We start from the raw sequence: 15600 nt of genomic DNA on the forward strand, positions 1-15600 counted from the left end.
CTGTGAAGAAAGACTTCCGTATGGCTTCGAGGTGATTCTGGTCCACCATCCGGCATCTCAGGAGGGGGAAGCAGTGTAGCACCAACACTGTTTACAGTGGGGGTGGTGTGCTGCTGACCTCGACTCAGGACGTTGTGGGTCGGTGGGTGGAATACTTTGAAGACCTCCTCAATCCCACCAACATGCCTTCCATTGAGAAAGCTGAGCCTGGGGACTCTGGGTTGGGCTCTCCAATCTCTGGGGACGAGGTCGCCGAGGTGGTTAAAAAGCTCCTCGGTGGCAGGGCCCCGGGGGTGGATGAGATTCGCCCGGAGTATCTTGCCGAGTGTGAAGCGGCCGGCATGAGGATCAGTGCCTCCAAGTCCGAGACCATGGTCTTGAGCCGGAAAAGGGTAGAGTGCCTTTCCTGGGTCGAGGGAGACGTCCTGCCCCAAGTGGAGGAGTTCAAGTATCTCGGGATCTTGTTCACAAATGAGGGAAGAAGGGAGCGGGAGATCGACAGGCGGATTGGTGCAGCGTCCGCCATGAAGTGGGCGCTGTACCGGTCCGTCGTGGTGAAGAGAGAGCTAAGTCAAAAAGCGAAGCTCTCGATTTACCGGTCGACCTACGTTCCTACCCTCATCTATGGTCATGAGCTTTGGGTAATGACCGAAAGAACGAGATCGCGGATACAAGCGGCCGAAACTGGTTTTCTCCGTAGGGTGGCTGGGCTCTCCCGAGCTTTGTTGAGAAGCTCGGTCATCCAGGAGGGACTCAGAGTAGAGCCGCTGCTCCTCCACATCGAGAGGAGCCAGTTGAGGTGGCTTGGGCATCAGGTCAGGATGCCACCTGGACGCCTCCCTGGTGAGGTGTTTCAGGCACGTCCCACCGGGAAGAGGCCCCGGGGAAGACGTAGGACATGCTGGAGGGACTACGTCTCTCGGGTGGCTTGGGAACGCCTCGGGATTCCCCCGGAGGAGCTGGAGAAAGTGGCTGGGGAGAGGGAAGTTTGGGCTTTCCTTCTTAAGCTGCTACCCCCACGACCTGATTCCAGATAAGCGGCAGAAGATGGATGGATGGATCACACAAGATCAAGCAAATTTAGTAACTGAGCAATTATTTGTTGTGGATCAACTGATAAATGAACCCAGAACAAACACAAAAACAGAACAACACAAATAATTGAGCATTTTCAAAAATACCTTCAGAGTTCCAAGTTTTATGTAAACAAGAAATTAAACAAAACTGGAGAAATTTCCAACCCTGCCCAGCAGCAATAAAGCACATTTCTTCCTGTTCATGGAAGAATTAGTGGGCTTCATGTGGAAGACCTGGACTGGTCTGCATCCTGAGATGCAAAAACATTTTGACCTCGCCAAAGTCTGGAGTTAAATCCAGTTCAGATGCCATAGTATCACCTAAACAAGGATGCTCCAACTCAAAGTCCCTCCAATGTTGCTGAATTAAAACATTTGTGTAAAATAGTGGGTTAGAATCCCTCATCACTTAATCTTCAGCTGCCTTCACAAATTCTCTATCAGATTCAAGTGTGGAAAGGCTGAGCTGCTCCAAAACGCTCCATCCTCTTCCTCTACTTGTTATCTCCAGACAGTTTCTGGTGGTGGTCCATTCACACAGACGTCCATTTTGGACTCATACTAAAACTAGCTGTTTAAGTCTAATTTTATGTGTGCTTATTATTTGTCCCTATTATCTTGGTAGAAGCATTCCCATGAAAATATGTAAATGTGACTTCTTCCCCCACATACAGCACAGTGTGGAGGCCAGTTGGTTGAATTTCTGTAATGAATGGCCAACAATAAACAGCACAGTGAGCCTCCCGACTGGTCCACTAGTTCTGGTCCACAGTAGAGAGCTGAACACACTGTGTTCTACAAATAATCACTACAATCGGGTCCAATAACACATTTTTCTAACAGGTGATTGTAAAGTGAATTTTCATTGATAGCACATCTTTCAAATAAATATACAATCTGGTCTTTCTCTTATAAATAAAAAAAATAGAAAAATAAACATAGACATCAGTCAAATTTAACTAATAAACTATTTAACAGTTAACCTCGAACTGGCCACGTCATGTCGTTATAGAAACAGGAAACAAACAAACTGACAGACTGGCGAATACAGCAAACTGACAACTTAACTGAAAATAAACTGACAACATAAATTTCTGACATTTAACATAATTATCTGTAATGAATGGCCAAACAATAAACAGCACAGTGAGCCTCCCTACTGGTCACTAGTTCTGGGTACTGCAATAAAACTCCATGTTAGTCCTAGAACACAACCACCACTACTGTTCAGAAAAGAACTGGACTTGATGACTGACCACAGTAGAGCGCTGAACAGACTGTGTGGAATCCTCCTTTTAAAGGCAACCAGTAGGGGGCGCCAAAAACCACTCATTACATTACAACTATGAAACCCATTTTAGCAGAATTTAACCTGAACCATTTCAACTATATTACATAAAGATGTGTAAATGTACATTTTTTAAATTTGTTAGCAGTTAGCATTGCAGTTAGCATTTTCAGGTCTGTGTGCAAGTTGATTTCCATTCCAATATCTGCTCCTTCACCATTTGAATGATATCTGTTTACTGTGCTGTCAGCAGTTCTGGCTTCTGGCTCACCTGTGAGCCTTCAATCTTCAACATGTTGCCAACTTAATGCCGAGGATTGGTCACCTCCTCCACGTCTATTCATTGTTTTTAGCTGCACAGTCCGGATCATTCTCCTCCACTATGTCATTAGTGCTACTGTGTGGCATTTTTCAAACAGCAGGTTGAATTAACATGTTCGGTTCCAGTGGTCTCTATGACATCAGCGGTTATGACATCACTGTGATACAACAAAGGAATCTCTCTCTTGATTGTAGCTCTCAGACAGTGTTTTCTCAGACCTGTTTCCACAGCTCTATCACAACAGATCACATTTCAAAGAAACAAGAATTAACAGATAACAAACATGGACCAACAACTTTCATGGATAGAGATGATAGAAGAAAACATCCAGGTAGACTATGATGCGGTCCTTCATTTTGATGATGAAGAGGAATGCCCCATTGCGCCTGTAGACGAACAAACCGAGAGTCCAAGAGCATTCGACGACAAGGAGCAAGAAACAACCTATGACATCTGGGATCTGACGAGGCAGATAGATGATTTGAAGAAAGAGCTGGATGAGGAAAGACAACAACGAATTGCAAAGGAGAAAGAACTCAAAGTCCAGCAGGAGGAAATTAAAAACCTGAAGAACTTGTTGGAAAGAGAACGTCAGATGAAGAAAACACCAGCCCAAGAAAACAACATCAGTGGTTCAGTCAAAACAGGAGGATCGTTGTTGTCCGTTGTTACTTCCGAAGTAACAACGGACAACAGACTTCTTCAAGAGCTGGACAAGTTTAAGAGGGAGGCAGAGATATATGCCTCAAGAAACAAAGGACTCATAGAAGTTATGATGGACGAATATAGGATCAAATTAAAGTATGAAGAAAAACTGAAGGATCAATCAGAACATGTTCGCAAATTAGAGGAAACAATCACATCTTTGCAGGCTCTGGTTGGAGCCTGCAAAGGTCCCCAAACAAAGGTCCCCCAGCAACAAGATGTCCCCCTGCAGCAAGATGTCCCCCTGCGACCAGATGTCCCCCAGCAACCACAGGTCCCCCTTCAATCAGATGTCCCCCAGCAACCACAGGTCCCCCTTCAATCAAATGTCCCCCAGCAACCACAGGTCCCCCTTCAATCAGATGTCCCCCAGCAACCAGAGGTCCCCCAGCAACGGACCTACAATCAACCGCAGTGGTGCCACGTAAGTCGGGCCTCCAAAAAGCCAGAGAGGTCAGAGGACAAGAGAACATATTATCAACCGCAGTGGCGCCACGTAAGTCGGACGTCAAACCAACTTGAGAGGTCAGAGGACAAGAGGACGTACAATACACCACAGTGGCGCCGCTAGACGATTGGTCTCCATGCCACCAACCTCCACTGGTTGCATGGAGTCCAAGTCCAGCACTTGGACCCCATGCAGGACCGTTGAAATGAAGGCCAAATTATGCCCGGCTCAGCCTTTACGCTGACCCACACCCAGGTGGTACTAAGTGATGTTTCACCAGGTCACTAGCTTAGTGCTTTGACACATCAAAAATTTCTAACTCCAAAATCAATGGAGAAAACACAAAGCGGACAAAAACTAACAAAACAAGATACATTTCAGAATGAATGACAGCATCACAAACATTAAAGTTTCAAACCTATAAAATACTCTATAGTATTATATCTCATTACAACAATGAGATATAATTGCAGCACCACTGTGGTTGATATCTCATGATATCAAAATAGTATTATATCTCAATATAATACAGATTTGTCCATCTGGCCTCTCAATTCCAATACCAAGAGAGGTCAAAGCATTCCAAAAATATCTCAATATATCTCATTGTTTTGAGATATATTGAGATATATTCTGAGCAGTTGTTTCCTGCTATATCTCATTACATAGATATAGCAGGAAGAAACATAGTAATGAGATATAATGATATAATACAATATATTTCATTATGAGATCGTTATCTCAATATGAGACACTGTGATTACTATCTCAAAATGAAATATTATATTGTCATATCTCATATCTACATAATGAGATATAGTACTATATACTTATATAATACAATATATAATGAGATATTGTATTATATCTCATTATAACAATGAGATAATAATAATTATAGCATTATAATCATCTTTATGAGATAGATACTATCTCAATACAATGAGAAAGTGTCTCATCATATTGAGATTGTATTATATCCCATTGTTATAATGAGATATAATGCTATATCTCATTATATATTGATGAGACATAATGAAATACTTCAATATAGTATTTCATTACAATGAGATGGTATCAATCAATCAATCAATCAATCAAATTTTATTTGTATAGCACATTTCAGCTACAAGGCATTTCAAAGTGCTTTACATCATAAACACAAAACACAAAGGCATGCAACATATAATAAAATACCAAGGTTTTTTTTATTTTTTTATTTTTTTTTCTTCCCTCTCCTTTCCCTTTTTTCTTTCCCCTTTTTCCCTCTTCTTTCCCTTTCTTCCCCCTTCCCTTTGACACGGAATTTAAGCGCCTGTTACCGCCGGACTCCGCCGTCCGTTTAACCACGGGTATTCGCCTGGCCCCGTTGTCCACAACAGAAAAAAAAAAAATTACATACATATCCACAAAATCAAATTCATACATATTACATTTCAAATGCAACTCTAAACAGGTGCGTTTTTACTTGAGATTTGAAGGAAGTCAGGGTTTCCGCTGTTTTACAGTTTTCTGGAAGTTTGTTCCAAATTTTTGGTCCATAGATGCTGAAAGCTGCTTCTCCTCTCTTGGTTCTGGTTCTGGGGATGCAGAGCAGACCAGAACCAGAAGACCTGAGAGGTCTGGAAGGTTGATACAACAACAGCAGATCTTTGATGTATTGTGGTGCTGAACCATTCAGTGATTTGTAAACTAACAACAGTATTTTAAAATCTATTCTATCTATTTATATTTTCCAGAGTGGCAGAAACAGACTTCCATGGAAATAAAAAGTCAGGAACTTCATTGCTCCATTGTTGGTTGTTGTAGGTTTCTGTGAAGTGCAGTGGTGCAGTGAATGGGAATCGTCTGTCATTGATCCTGACTGTTTTTAGGAAGGAGAAATGTTAGTTTTCCTCAAGTAACACTGGAATGCTGGGACATTGAATTAAAACATTATTCTGTTCTTTGGTGAAATATTTTTCACATTTCCTCTAAAAACTATCTGTTTTATTTTTCTATTGTTTATTAGGATAGGATAGAAAGGCATCAAAAACCTATGATATAAACAGAAACGTTCTGTAAGTAGGAAATAAATAAAGATAAATCCTAATTGGGATTATTTCTGAGTTATTGTCGCAGGGTAATTAGTCATCTGACAGTTTTGATTGTGTCTCTGTTGTTCTGGTTGTCTGAATGATTTAAAGGGCCGATTTCATGTGAAGCTCCATCTCAACCTTAATAGACATAAACATGCAGTAAATAAATTGATTTTCAATCAGTTTTTTGCACCAAAGAGTTAATAAATAAACACATTTTCACTGAGAGCCATATGAATGAAATAAGTGATTATTGATATGACAGCAGCACACGGCTTTGACACCTGGGTGGTGGGTGTGTAGATGTGGGCGTGATGTCAAGTATGAATGAAAAGGTCACTATCCTGCTGGCTTTGTGTGTGTGAGGAAGCAATGAGCAGTGAGGTCAGTCCTTGCAAAGTTTGGAGCTTGATAATCAAAATGGAAGAAATCGATAATTGTGACAAAACAAAGAAAAGGTTTGGAGTTGATTGATAAACGGACAGATGAGATTCCCTGAGTTATTAGTGTGGCCATTTAACACCATCAGTTTACCATGTTTTATAGTAATAAAACATGTTTATTATTATTATTAAGTCTTTGATGCAAAAACTGATTAAAAACTCCGGATCAAAGCATAGCACTTTACTGCCTGCGCCATCCGAGATGCTGAGCAGATCCCTGTTTGACTCTTAAGACCAACAGAAATCTACTGCAAAGGTTTAGAGACAAAAGCAAAGTTAAAACATTCAACAACTGACCTGGCATCTTTACACAGTTTCCTGACCAGGGTTTGAACCAACAACCACCACTTTCAAAGCTTAGCACTTTACTAAATGACTGACCCAACTAACCTCAACCATAAGACAGCTGAGCTGCTTCCTGGCCAGATGAGCAGGAGCTCAGAGCATTAAGAGAATGATTTGGGTCTCACAGGTTGCTGGTTTGATCCCTGAGCTACACTGAGTTGTCTTTATTCTTCCTTTGTTTAAAGCAAAACTGAGCAAGAAACTTCTGGATTCAAACCAACAACCTTCAGATGACTAGCGTGTCCCTTTTGCCACTCAGTCATCTACTGAAAGAGATTTATTTTAAAAATTGGTCTCTTATATTTAAATGAGCAAACCGATGACTGAACATCTTGCTTCAGAATCTCCAGGAAAAGAGTCCAAACCATTTGGACCTTCAGCGCTTTGAGGTCCAATCAGAACCGGTTCTGAGGCTCATCTTATTGGGTTTCACCTTCTGGCTCCGAAAGCAGAACCAACGTTTGCTTCTCCACACGTTCACCTTCAGATGAACAACAATAAAAGATTATTCCAATCATTTATTCCAGAAAGATGTTCAGCTGCACATTTTGTTCTTCAACTCAGAAGGTGTTTTGTTTTTTGTTTTTTTTAACTTTTCATTTATCCTCTCAGTTTAAAAATTGTCTGAATTTCTATTCATGAAAGTAAACAAGAAAAATATGTTCCAATTTGTTCTCATGCGAGCAAAGAAAGAAAGTCTGTCTGCAGCTTGTGTTCCCCTTCACTTTTTATTTTTCTGAAAATGTATCAAACACAATATAAATAAAATGGATAAAATTGCTTGGATTTGCAAAATGGTGGGAAACTGAGCTTCCCCTTGTTGGAAAGAGGAATTGAAGTTTTAAAGGGATTTAAACTCAAGGAAATCAAACATTTCCATCAAAAGACGAAATGATGCCTGTGGATTTTGGAGTGAAAGGGTGAGACGCTGCCGCCATCCTGTGACATCATCAGGGTAAGACGAGCTTTAGAAGAGTTCACAGGAAGTTGTGAGGATTCTTGTGAAGATCAGATCAATTTATCTGCAGTTTGGAGGAAGAAGCTGGATGGAGTGATGAAGACGAAGAGGAGGGAGTGATGAAGAGGAAGGGAGGAATGAAAAACAGTTTTTAGGTGAAATAGTTCAGGAAGAAACGACTGCAGTGTTTCTGCTCAGAGTTGCAGCTGAACGTCTGTCTCCTCCAAACCACTGAATGTAATAAACAGATCTGTGAATAAAATGATGATGACATTCAGCAAACCACAGTACATGAAAAGAAAGATAAAAATCAAACATGAACCAATCAGCACATCATCCCAGTGATGCTCTGAGGTTTGAAAAAAATTAAAAATCAATAAAATCACAGTGAAGAGCCTGAAGTTCTCTGGAAAAAATCAAAGTAAAACATGAAATATGGAATTCAAAAAGTAAACGATCAAAACAAGCTGAGAATCAATGACTATGATGCAAAACTTCATTTTTCAGAGATTTTAGAATGAACACAAAAATATGAAAATATGTCAAATCTCTCTCTTTTTTTTCCAGATAAAATGCTGGATGTTTCTGAAAACCACTCTAAGATCAGTGTTTCTGTGGGACATCCAGTGATGGAAACTGAAGTTTCTCTGCAGTTTCCAGTGAAGCATCTTTTTATCTGTGGAGCTTCGAGGAACATTTTTCATGTCAACAGAAGGAAGAAGCAGGAAAGGAAGGAGGTTTGAAGTGTCTTTCACGGCTTCAAACCTGAACTGAAAACGATTCCCATGATTCCATTCTCAGACCATTTCTGGTTCCAGGAGGAAAATTAATCAGAGACAAAAAAAGATCAACTTTCCAGTTGAATCCAGTTTCTAAATCAAGGGCCACTGGGTGTCCTGCTAGTTTTCGATGTGCCTCTGCTGCACCACTGGAATAGAATAATCAGGTCATTAAGACTCTGGAGGTCTGATCTACACAAGGAGGAGGTAATTAAGACATTTTATTCCTGTGTTTGTACTTGAGGCACATTTAAAAACTGCAGGACAGCGAGCGGCCCTTGAGGACTGGAGTTTGAGACCCCAGCAACGGAGCCCAGTTTGAATTGGATCTTTATTGATCCAAAGAGACAAACATCATCAGACACTAAATGACAGATATGAGAAAGTAAACAGGGGGAAAATCTCTGAGGTCAGAGGTCATCGTCACGATCCAGTCGGAGTCTTTTTAGACTCGAACTGGAGAAGCTTCAACCTCTGTGGGTCAGCAGGACACAGAGACCATCGTCGCAGAGATCAGAACCTGCAGAGAGAAGAAGAATGGAGAGAGCAGGTCAGTGAGTGTTGCTGTGTTCCAGGAATGCAACAAGCTGCTGGCTCCTCTGATTGGCTGATTGCTATCTCTGTGTCCAATCAGGAAGCCTGAACCATTCTCCTCCAACTGGGACGGTGCAGCCTTACTGGGAGCACTGGAGTTTTGCTTTGACGCTAACTGGGTTTAGTTCAATATGCGGATGAAGGTGGACTCACTGCAAACATTTACTTACTCTAAAGTCTCTACCAGCTTCAGCTGCTGAACATCTGGCTCCTTCAGGCCATTCCATCCCAGGTTCAGCTGTGTCAGATGGAGGCTGTTGGACTTCAGAGCCGAGACCAGAGAACCGCAGCTGATCTTTGACAACCTGCAGTTCAACAACCTGAATAAAGGATAAAAGCCAACAGCATGCAGGTTAACAGAACAGTTAAAGATTCTCATGAATATTAATGGCAACATGCAACATTCAATAAAGACCTGCTGACGTCAGAACCAGAACCTGAACCAGAACCTGAACCAGAACCTGAACCAGAACCTGGTACTGGGTTATGTTGTGCTGGAGGATTTTAGTCAGTAAAATATTTCCAGGTTCTGATCAAAGAGTTGAAGCATCAATCATTGATTATTGATTTGTTCCTGTCAGATTCCGGGAGCTGGAAATCTCTTTTCTACACTGGGTTGAACGACCTTTGACCTGCTTTATATGAGGGGATTTCTACACACTGGGGGTCCGAATGCTGTCCTGTTCTGACCTCAGATCAGCAGGTCCAACTCAGTTACACAGAGAAACTAAATTAAACTCTGGATCCAAGTATAGGAACAAACTCAGAAAATATTGATTAGAACAGAAGATATGAAGTTTGATTTATGATCAGGTATATGGAATTATTCACATGAAATATCAATAATGATATAATTGTAAACCTCAATGTCTCCAGTCTGCAGCCTTCAGTCTGTAGAAAACCACAGAGCTCCTTCACTCCAGAACCTTCCAGGTTCATCTCGATCAGGTCCAGTCCAGTCAGACGGGTCGGGTTGGACTTCAGAGCTGAGAACAGAGACGTCCAGCTGGTCTCTGTCAAACTCCAGTCCCACAATCTGAATAAAAAATGAAAGATATGAGGTGAAGCCAACAGGATGCAGGTTACAACTGAAACATGTTTGTGCTGCAGCTCCATGTGAGCTGCAGTCAAGTCCCCAGAAAGCTTCAATGTTTCTATTTCATCCAGAGTTAGTCCACTTTCTCTGTCCGTCTCTGTCAGACTGTGAACCTTTAGTCTGAGCATGTGGAGAACCTCTCCTAACACTCCTGCTGCAGATTCATGTGCTGCAGTTCCTGCTGGTTCTGGTGTCTGGGAGCAGAACCTCATGTCCTGAAGAACCTGGAGCCTGTTGAGCTCAGAGAAAAACTCAGTGGTCTGGATCTTTTCAAACGAAGCTGAAGTTGGTTTCTGATTGAGGCTTCTGACTCAGGAAATGGCTAAAGGGCGATTCCACCTAATTATTCACTTTAATCTGCTCTAGTTAAAATGAAAACACACAGACTCTTTAAACCAGGACTGGATGATTATCAACTTATAGCAGAATATTTTAAACTAAGTGTGGGATTTGTGGATCTTCAATGAAGGGAGATTTCTTTATTGCACCTTGACCTTTGACCTGCTTTACATGAGGGGATTTCTACACACTGGGGTCCGAATGCTGTCCTGTTCTGACTAAATTAAACTCTGGATCCAAGTCCAGGAACAAACTCAGAAAATACTGATTAGAACAGAAGATATGAAGTTTGATTTATGATCAGTTATATGGAATTATTCACATGAAATATCAATAATTATAATTATAAACCTCAATGTCTCCAGTCTGCAGCCTTCAGTCTGTAGAAAACCACAGAGATCCTTCAGTCCAGAACTTCCCAGGTTGGTGAAGCTCAGGTCCAGTCCAGTCAGACGGGTCGGGTTGGACTTCAGCGCTGAGAACAGAGACGTCCAGCTGGTCTCTGTCAAACTGCAGTTCAACAATCTGAATAAAGAATAAAAGATGTGAGGTGAAGCCAACAGGATGCAGGTTACAACTGAAATATGAACAAATAAATAATAAAAATGTAGAAATTAATTTCCCTGAATGTAAAAGAAACATGATGATTCTAACATCTGATCCAGTCAAACTGGTTTAAAGAGTCCAAACCAGCAGAACCAGAACATTTGATCAAAAAATGAACTCAGAACCTGGTACTGGGTTATGTTGTGCTGGAGGTTTTTAAACCCAGTGGAAGTTTTTTTCTCTCTCCATGTTTCTTTAGAGGTTGTGTATTAGCCGACTTCTCTGCTCCATCTACAGATATTTTATGTCTCCAGTTTTTGTTCATTCATTTATTAATGATGTTTTCTTGCTGGTTGTATTTTATCTGCATCTCATTGTTAAGTATCACAGATCTAAGCGAGTTTATTTCAATCCGTCTAATTCAGTGTTTTATAATATCCATCACAGCTCACGTTCTGAAAGTTGATCATTTTCTCATTTTGTGCTGATTCAGTCACTGAACTGTGAACTAGAAAATATTGATTCTTTTCTCTGTCAGATTGATGGGGGTCATTAAGTTTCAGTTCTGAATCTTTCATCAGAGACGCTGCAGAAACAGGAACATCATCATAAAGAAACAACCTGATAGTGAAGATGAATCATTTTTAAATCTATTTTCCAGGTAAAACACATGAGAATGCTTTTAGTGTAACTGCTGAAGCTTGTTGCATACAACACATTACAAAATAAGATCTCACTTCCTGTCCTACAAAATAAGAGCTGAATCAAGATGTCTGAACAAAATGACTTTAATAGCATAACCTTCACAAAATCAGTATCTACTGCAGGGCTGTTGATTCATTATTTTTAATTAATTAATTAATTAATTTGATTTATGATCAGTTATATGGAATTATTCACATGAAATATCAATAATTATAATTATAAACCTCAATGTCTCCAGTCTGCAGCCTTCAGTCTGTAGAAAACCACAGAGCTCCTTCATTCCAGAACCTTCCAGGTTGGTTCTGATCAGGTCCAGTTCTCTGAGATGAGACGGGTTGGACTTCAGAGCTGAGAACAGAGACGTCCAGCTGGTCTCTGTCAAACTGCATTTCTCCAATCTGATTAAAGAAGAGAAGATGTGAGCTGAACCAACAGGATGCAGGTTACAACTGAAATATGAACAAATAAATAATAAAAATGTAGAAAATTAATTTCCCTGAATGTAAAAGAAACATGATGAAGTGATTCTAACATCTGATCCAGTCAAACTGGTTGAAAGAGTCCAAACCAGCAGAACCAGAACATTTGATCAAAAAATGAACTCAAACTTTTCTATCAGCCTGGATGAGTTGAGTTATTTTTGCTGGTTCCTGATAATCAGCTGGACACCCGACCTGGTAACTGGATCAGCCAATGGAGGCTCCAGCTGACTGACAGCTGTCAGACTGAAGAGGACGGTTCCTCTCTGACCCGGCCCAACAGAACCACAGCTTCGGGACAAAGCTGAGGAACCTGCTGCTGCTGCAAACATCACTTTTATTCATTTCATCTAGATTTGCTTTTCTACAATCAGTGGTTCTTAGATTTGCTCGTTATGATTTTCTGGCTCCACTCTGGAGGGACAACCTGTCATTCTGGATGGGAAGATGAGAATCAGAAATGAGAAATAAAACAATCTGAATCTTCCCCAAACCAAACTGAAACATCTCCATCATTAATTTACATCATTTGAAATATTTGACAAATTTTTGTTCATCAGTCAAAAACATTTCAAAGAGAAAAACTGAAAAACAAAGTTCAATAGTCTCAAAGTCTGAAATAAGAAAATTATTACTTTACAAAGTAAAAATAGGTCGTTTCAAAATAAAATGTATTAAAATAAAATGATTAGTTAAACTTATGATTAAAGTGTCAATAAATAATTTTATTGGATAAACAGAGAAAACAAACCCCAGACTCTTCACTTTACTGACTGAACTCTCCAGGATCTCAGTCAGAAGCTTCATATCAGAGTCTCCACCTTCATTTGTGTCAATCTGACTGATTTCCAGTTCAGTCAGATCTGGGTTGGACTTCAGAGCCGAGGCCACAACTTCACAATCAGCCTTTCGGAGCGAACAGCCACCAAGTCTGTGATTAGAGAAGAAATAAAGTCAATCTGGATCATAAACAAACTCAAATGTGATAACAGTGACGTCATCATCTGATCAACATCTGATCTTCAATTGACTGAGTTTGATCCCACAGAATCTGTGGTTAAAATCCAGTTTCTGGGTCTGGTTCTGGTCAAATCATCTGTGAAGGAAAGAGCTGAAGAGATGAATAGCTGATGAGGAAAATAGTTGCAGCTCTGGAAGCAGATTCTCAGAGCTTTGTGAGGATCAACACATTTTGGTCTCATTTACAAACTCAGAGGACACAAGTGGGAGGAAGAACAGTTGGCTCACGAAGTTTCTTACTAGTTTCCATGGTTACCACAACAATACAGGGGTTTATTTTAAAGTTTCTATCAAACCTAAACAATAGTTTTTTTTTAAAGTCATATATCCTAAATGTTGAATTATGGATTAGCAGCTCAATGAGTCACAAGGAGTTTATAGTTAACTAAATGTTAACTATAAACTCCAGTGTCTCTGGCTGATTGGATCTTTAAGAGAAAAGAGATTTTCTAGAGTTCTCAATATTTTCCTTTCATTTCAACATGAAGCAGCTGTCCTGGATGAGCTGAATGTTTAGATCAGGGTGATTCAGTCCAGTCCAGGAGAGTTATCGTCCTGCAACTTTCAGATGCATCCATGCTCCAACACAGATGAATCAAATGACTGGCTCATTAGCAGGCCGGTTCAGGCCTGATGCCGGTTCAGGACCGATGCCAGTTCAGGACCGATGCCGGTTCAGGACCGATGCCGGTTCAGGGCCGATGCCGGTTCAGGACCGATGCCGGTTCAGGACCGATGCCGGTTCAGGCCAGATGCCGGTTCAGGACCGATGCCGGTTCAGGACCGATGCCGGTTCAGGATCGATGCCGGTTCAGGACCGATGCCGGTTCAGGCCTGATGCCGGTTCAGGACCGATGCCGGTTCAGGGCCGATGCCGGTTCAGGGCCGATGCCGGTTCAGGGCCGATGCCGGTTCAGGACCGATGCCGGTTCAGGATCGATGCCGGTTCAGGACCGATGCCGGTTCAGGCCAGATGCTGGTTCAGGGCCTGATGCCGGTTCAGGCCCGATGCCGGTTCAGGACCGATGCCGGTTCAGGGCCTGATGCCGGTTCAGGACCGATGCCGGTTCAGGACCGATGCCGGTTCAGGCCAGATGCCGGTTCAGGGCCTGATGCCGGTTCAGGACCGATGCCGGTTCAGGCCAGATGCCGGTTCAGGACCGATGCCGGTTCAGGACCGATGCCGGATCAGGACCGATGCCGGTTCAGGACCGATGCCGGTTCAGGCCAGATGCCGGTTCAGGCCCGATGCCGGTTCAGGGCCGATGCCGGTTCAGGATCGATGCCAATTCAGGACCGATGCCGGTTCAGGACCGATGCCGGTTCAGGCCAGATGCCGGTTCAGGACCGATGCCGGTTCAGGGCCGATGCCGGTTCAGGGCCTGATGCCGGTTCAGGACCGATGCCGGTTCAGGACCGATGCCGGTTCAGGACCGATGCCGGTTCAGGCCAGATGCCGGTTCAGGACCGATGCCGGTTCAGGACCGATGCCGGTTCAGGACCGATGCCGGTTCAGGACCGATGCCGGTTCAGGGCCTGATGCCGGTTCAGGACCAATGCCGGTTCAGGACCGATGCCGGTTCAGGACCGATGCCGGTTCAGGGCCGATGCCGGTTCAGGGCCTGATGCCGGTTCAGGACCGATGCCGTTTCAGGACCGATCCCGGTTCAGGCCAGATGCCGGTTCAGGACCGATGCCAGTTGTTGGCGAAAGGCTGCAGCTAAAAGTTGTAGGACGGTGGCTCTCGAGGGCTTAATACCCTAGTTTAGATGTTTGAATGGCAGAAAATAGTCCAAAGGGCAAAGGAAGTAGGTTAAGGCCAAAAACATCCAGAAGTAACTTGAAGAAGAAGAAGAAGAAACAGGAGGACAATAGAGCTGAATCAGCTGCACACAATGAAAAACATCTGGACTCACCGAGCCTTTCTGCAGTTCCTCACAGCTGGAAGCAGTCTCAGTCGTCCTGATGCTGATGTGTTGTATTTCTCCAGGTCCAACTCATCTTGAACCTCCGACATCTGCAGCATGAAGGCCAGAGCTGAACAGTCAGACACTGAGAGCTCCTTCCCTGAATCCAGCAGCCGTTGGATCTCCTGATAAAATGAGACGTCTTTCATCTCCACCAGACAGTAGAAGATGTTGATTCTTCTGTCTGGAGAGATTGTATCAGTGTTCATCTCCTTCAGGTTGGTGATGATTTTCTGGATGGTTTCTGGACTGGTCTCTGTCTGACCCAGCAGGCCTCCTAAGAGTTTCTGTTTGGACTCCACAGTGAGACCATGAAGGAAGCGGACAAACAGGTCCAGATGGCCATTTTTGCTGCTGATGGATTTCTCCATGACTTTCTTTATGAACTTATGCAAAGACGTGAAACAAATGT

General features: G+C 42.5%; 1 protein-coding gene across 2 annotated transcripts in view; it reads right to left on the reverse strand.

Moving 5' to 3' along the window:
* Nucleotides 1–7403: 7403 nt before the first annotated feature.
* The window catches only part of LOC129377451 (NACHT, LRR and PYD domains-containing protein 3-like), a 12750-nt gene continuing 4553 nt past the window's right edge, over nt 7404–15600 (reverse strand). For both annotated transcript variants that reach the window (XM_055057401.1, XM_055057402.1), the window contains 7 exons: nt 15138–15600; nt 12953–13132; nt 11947–12120; nt 10823–10996; nt 9899–10072; nt 9207–9356; nt 7404–8962 (listed from right to left, as the gene is read on the reverse strand). The exon at nt 15138–15600 is cut by the window's right edge and continues 1293 nt beyond it. In XM_055057401.1, coding sequence (XP_054913376.1) covers nt 8956–8962; nt 9207–9356; nt 9899–10072; nt 10823–10996; nt 11947–12120; nt 12953–13132; nt 15138–15600 — 1322 coding nt within the window. In that variant the 3' untranslated portion in view covers nt 7404–8955. The remainder of the gene's footprint in view (nt 8963–9206; nt 9357–9898; nt 10073–10822; nt 10997–11946; nt 12121–12952; nt 13133–15137) is intronic.

The sequence above is a fragment of the Poeciliopsis prolifica genome, unplaced genomic scaffold, assembly GCF_027474105.1.
Source record: "Poeciliopsis prolifica strain line A6 unplaced genomic scaffold, Auburn_PproV2 SCAFFOLD047, whole genome shotgun sequence".
NCBI classification, from domain to species: domain Eukaryota; kingdom Metazoa; phylum Chordata; class Actinopteri; order Cyprinodontiformes; family Poeciliidae; genus Poeciliopsis; species Poeciliopsis prolifica.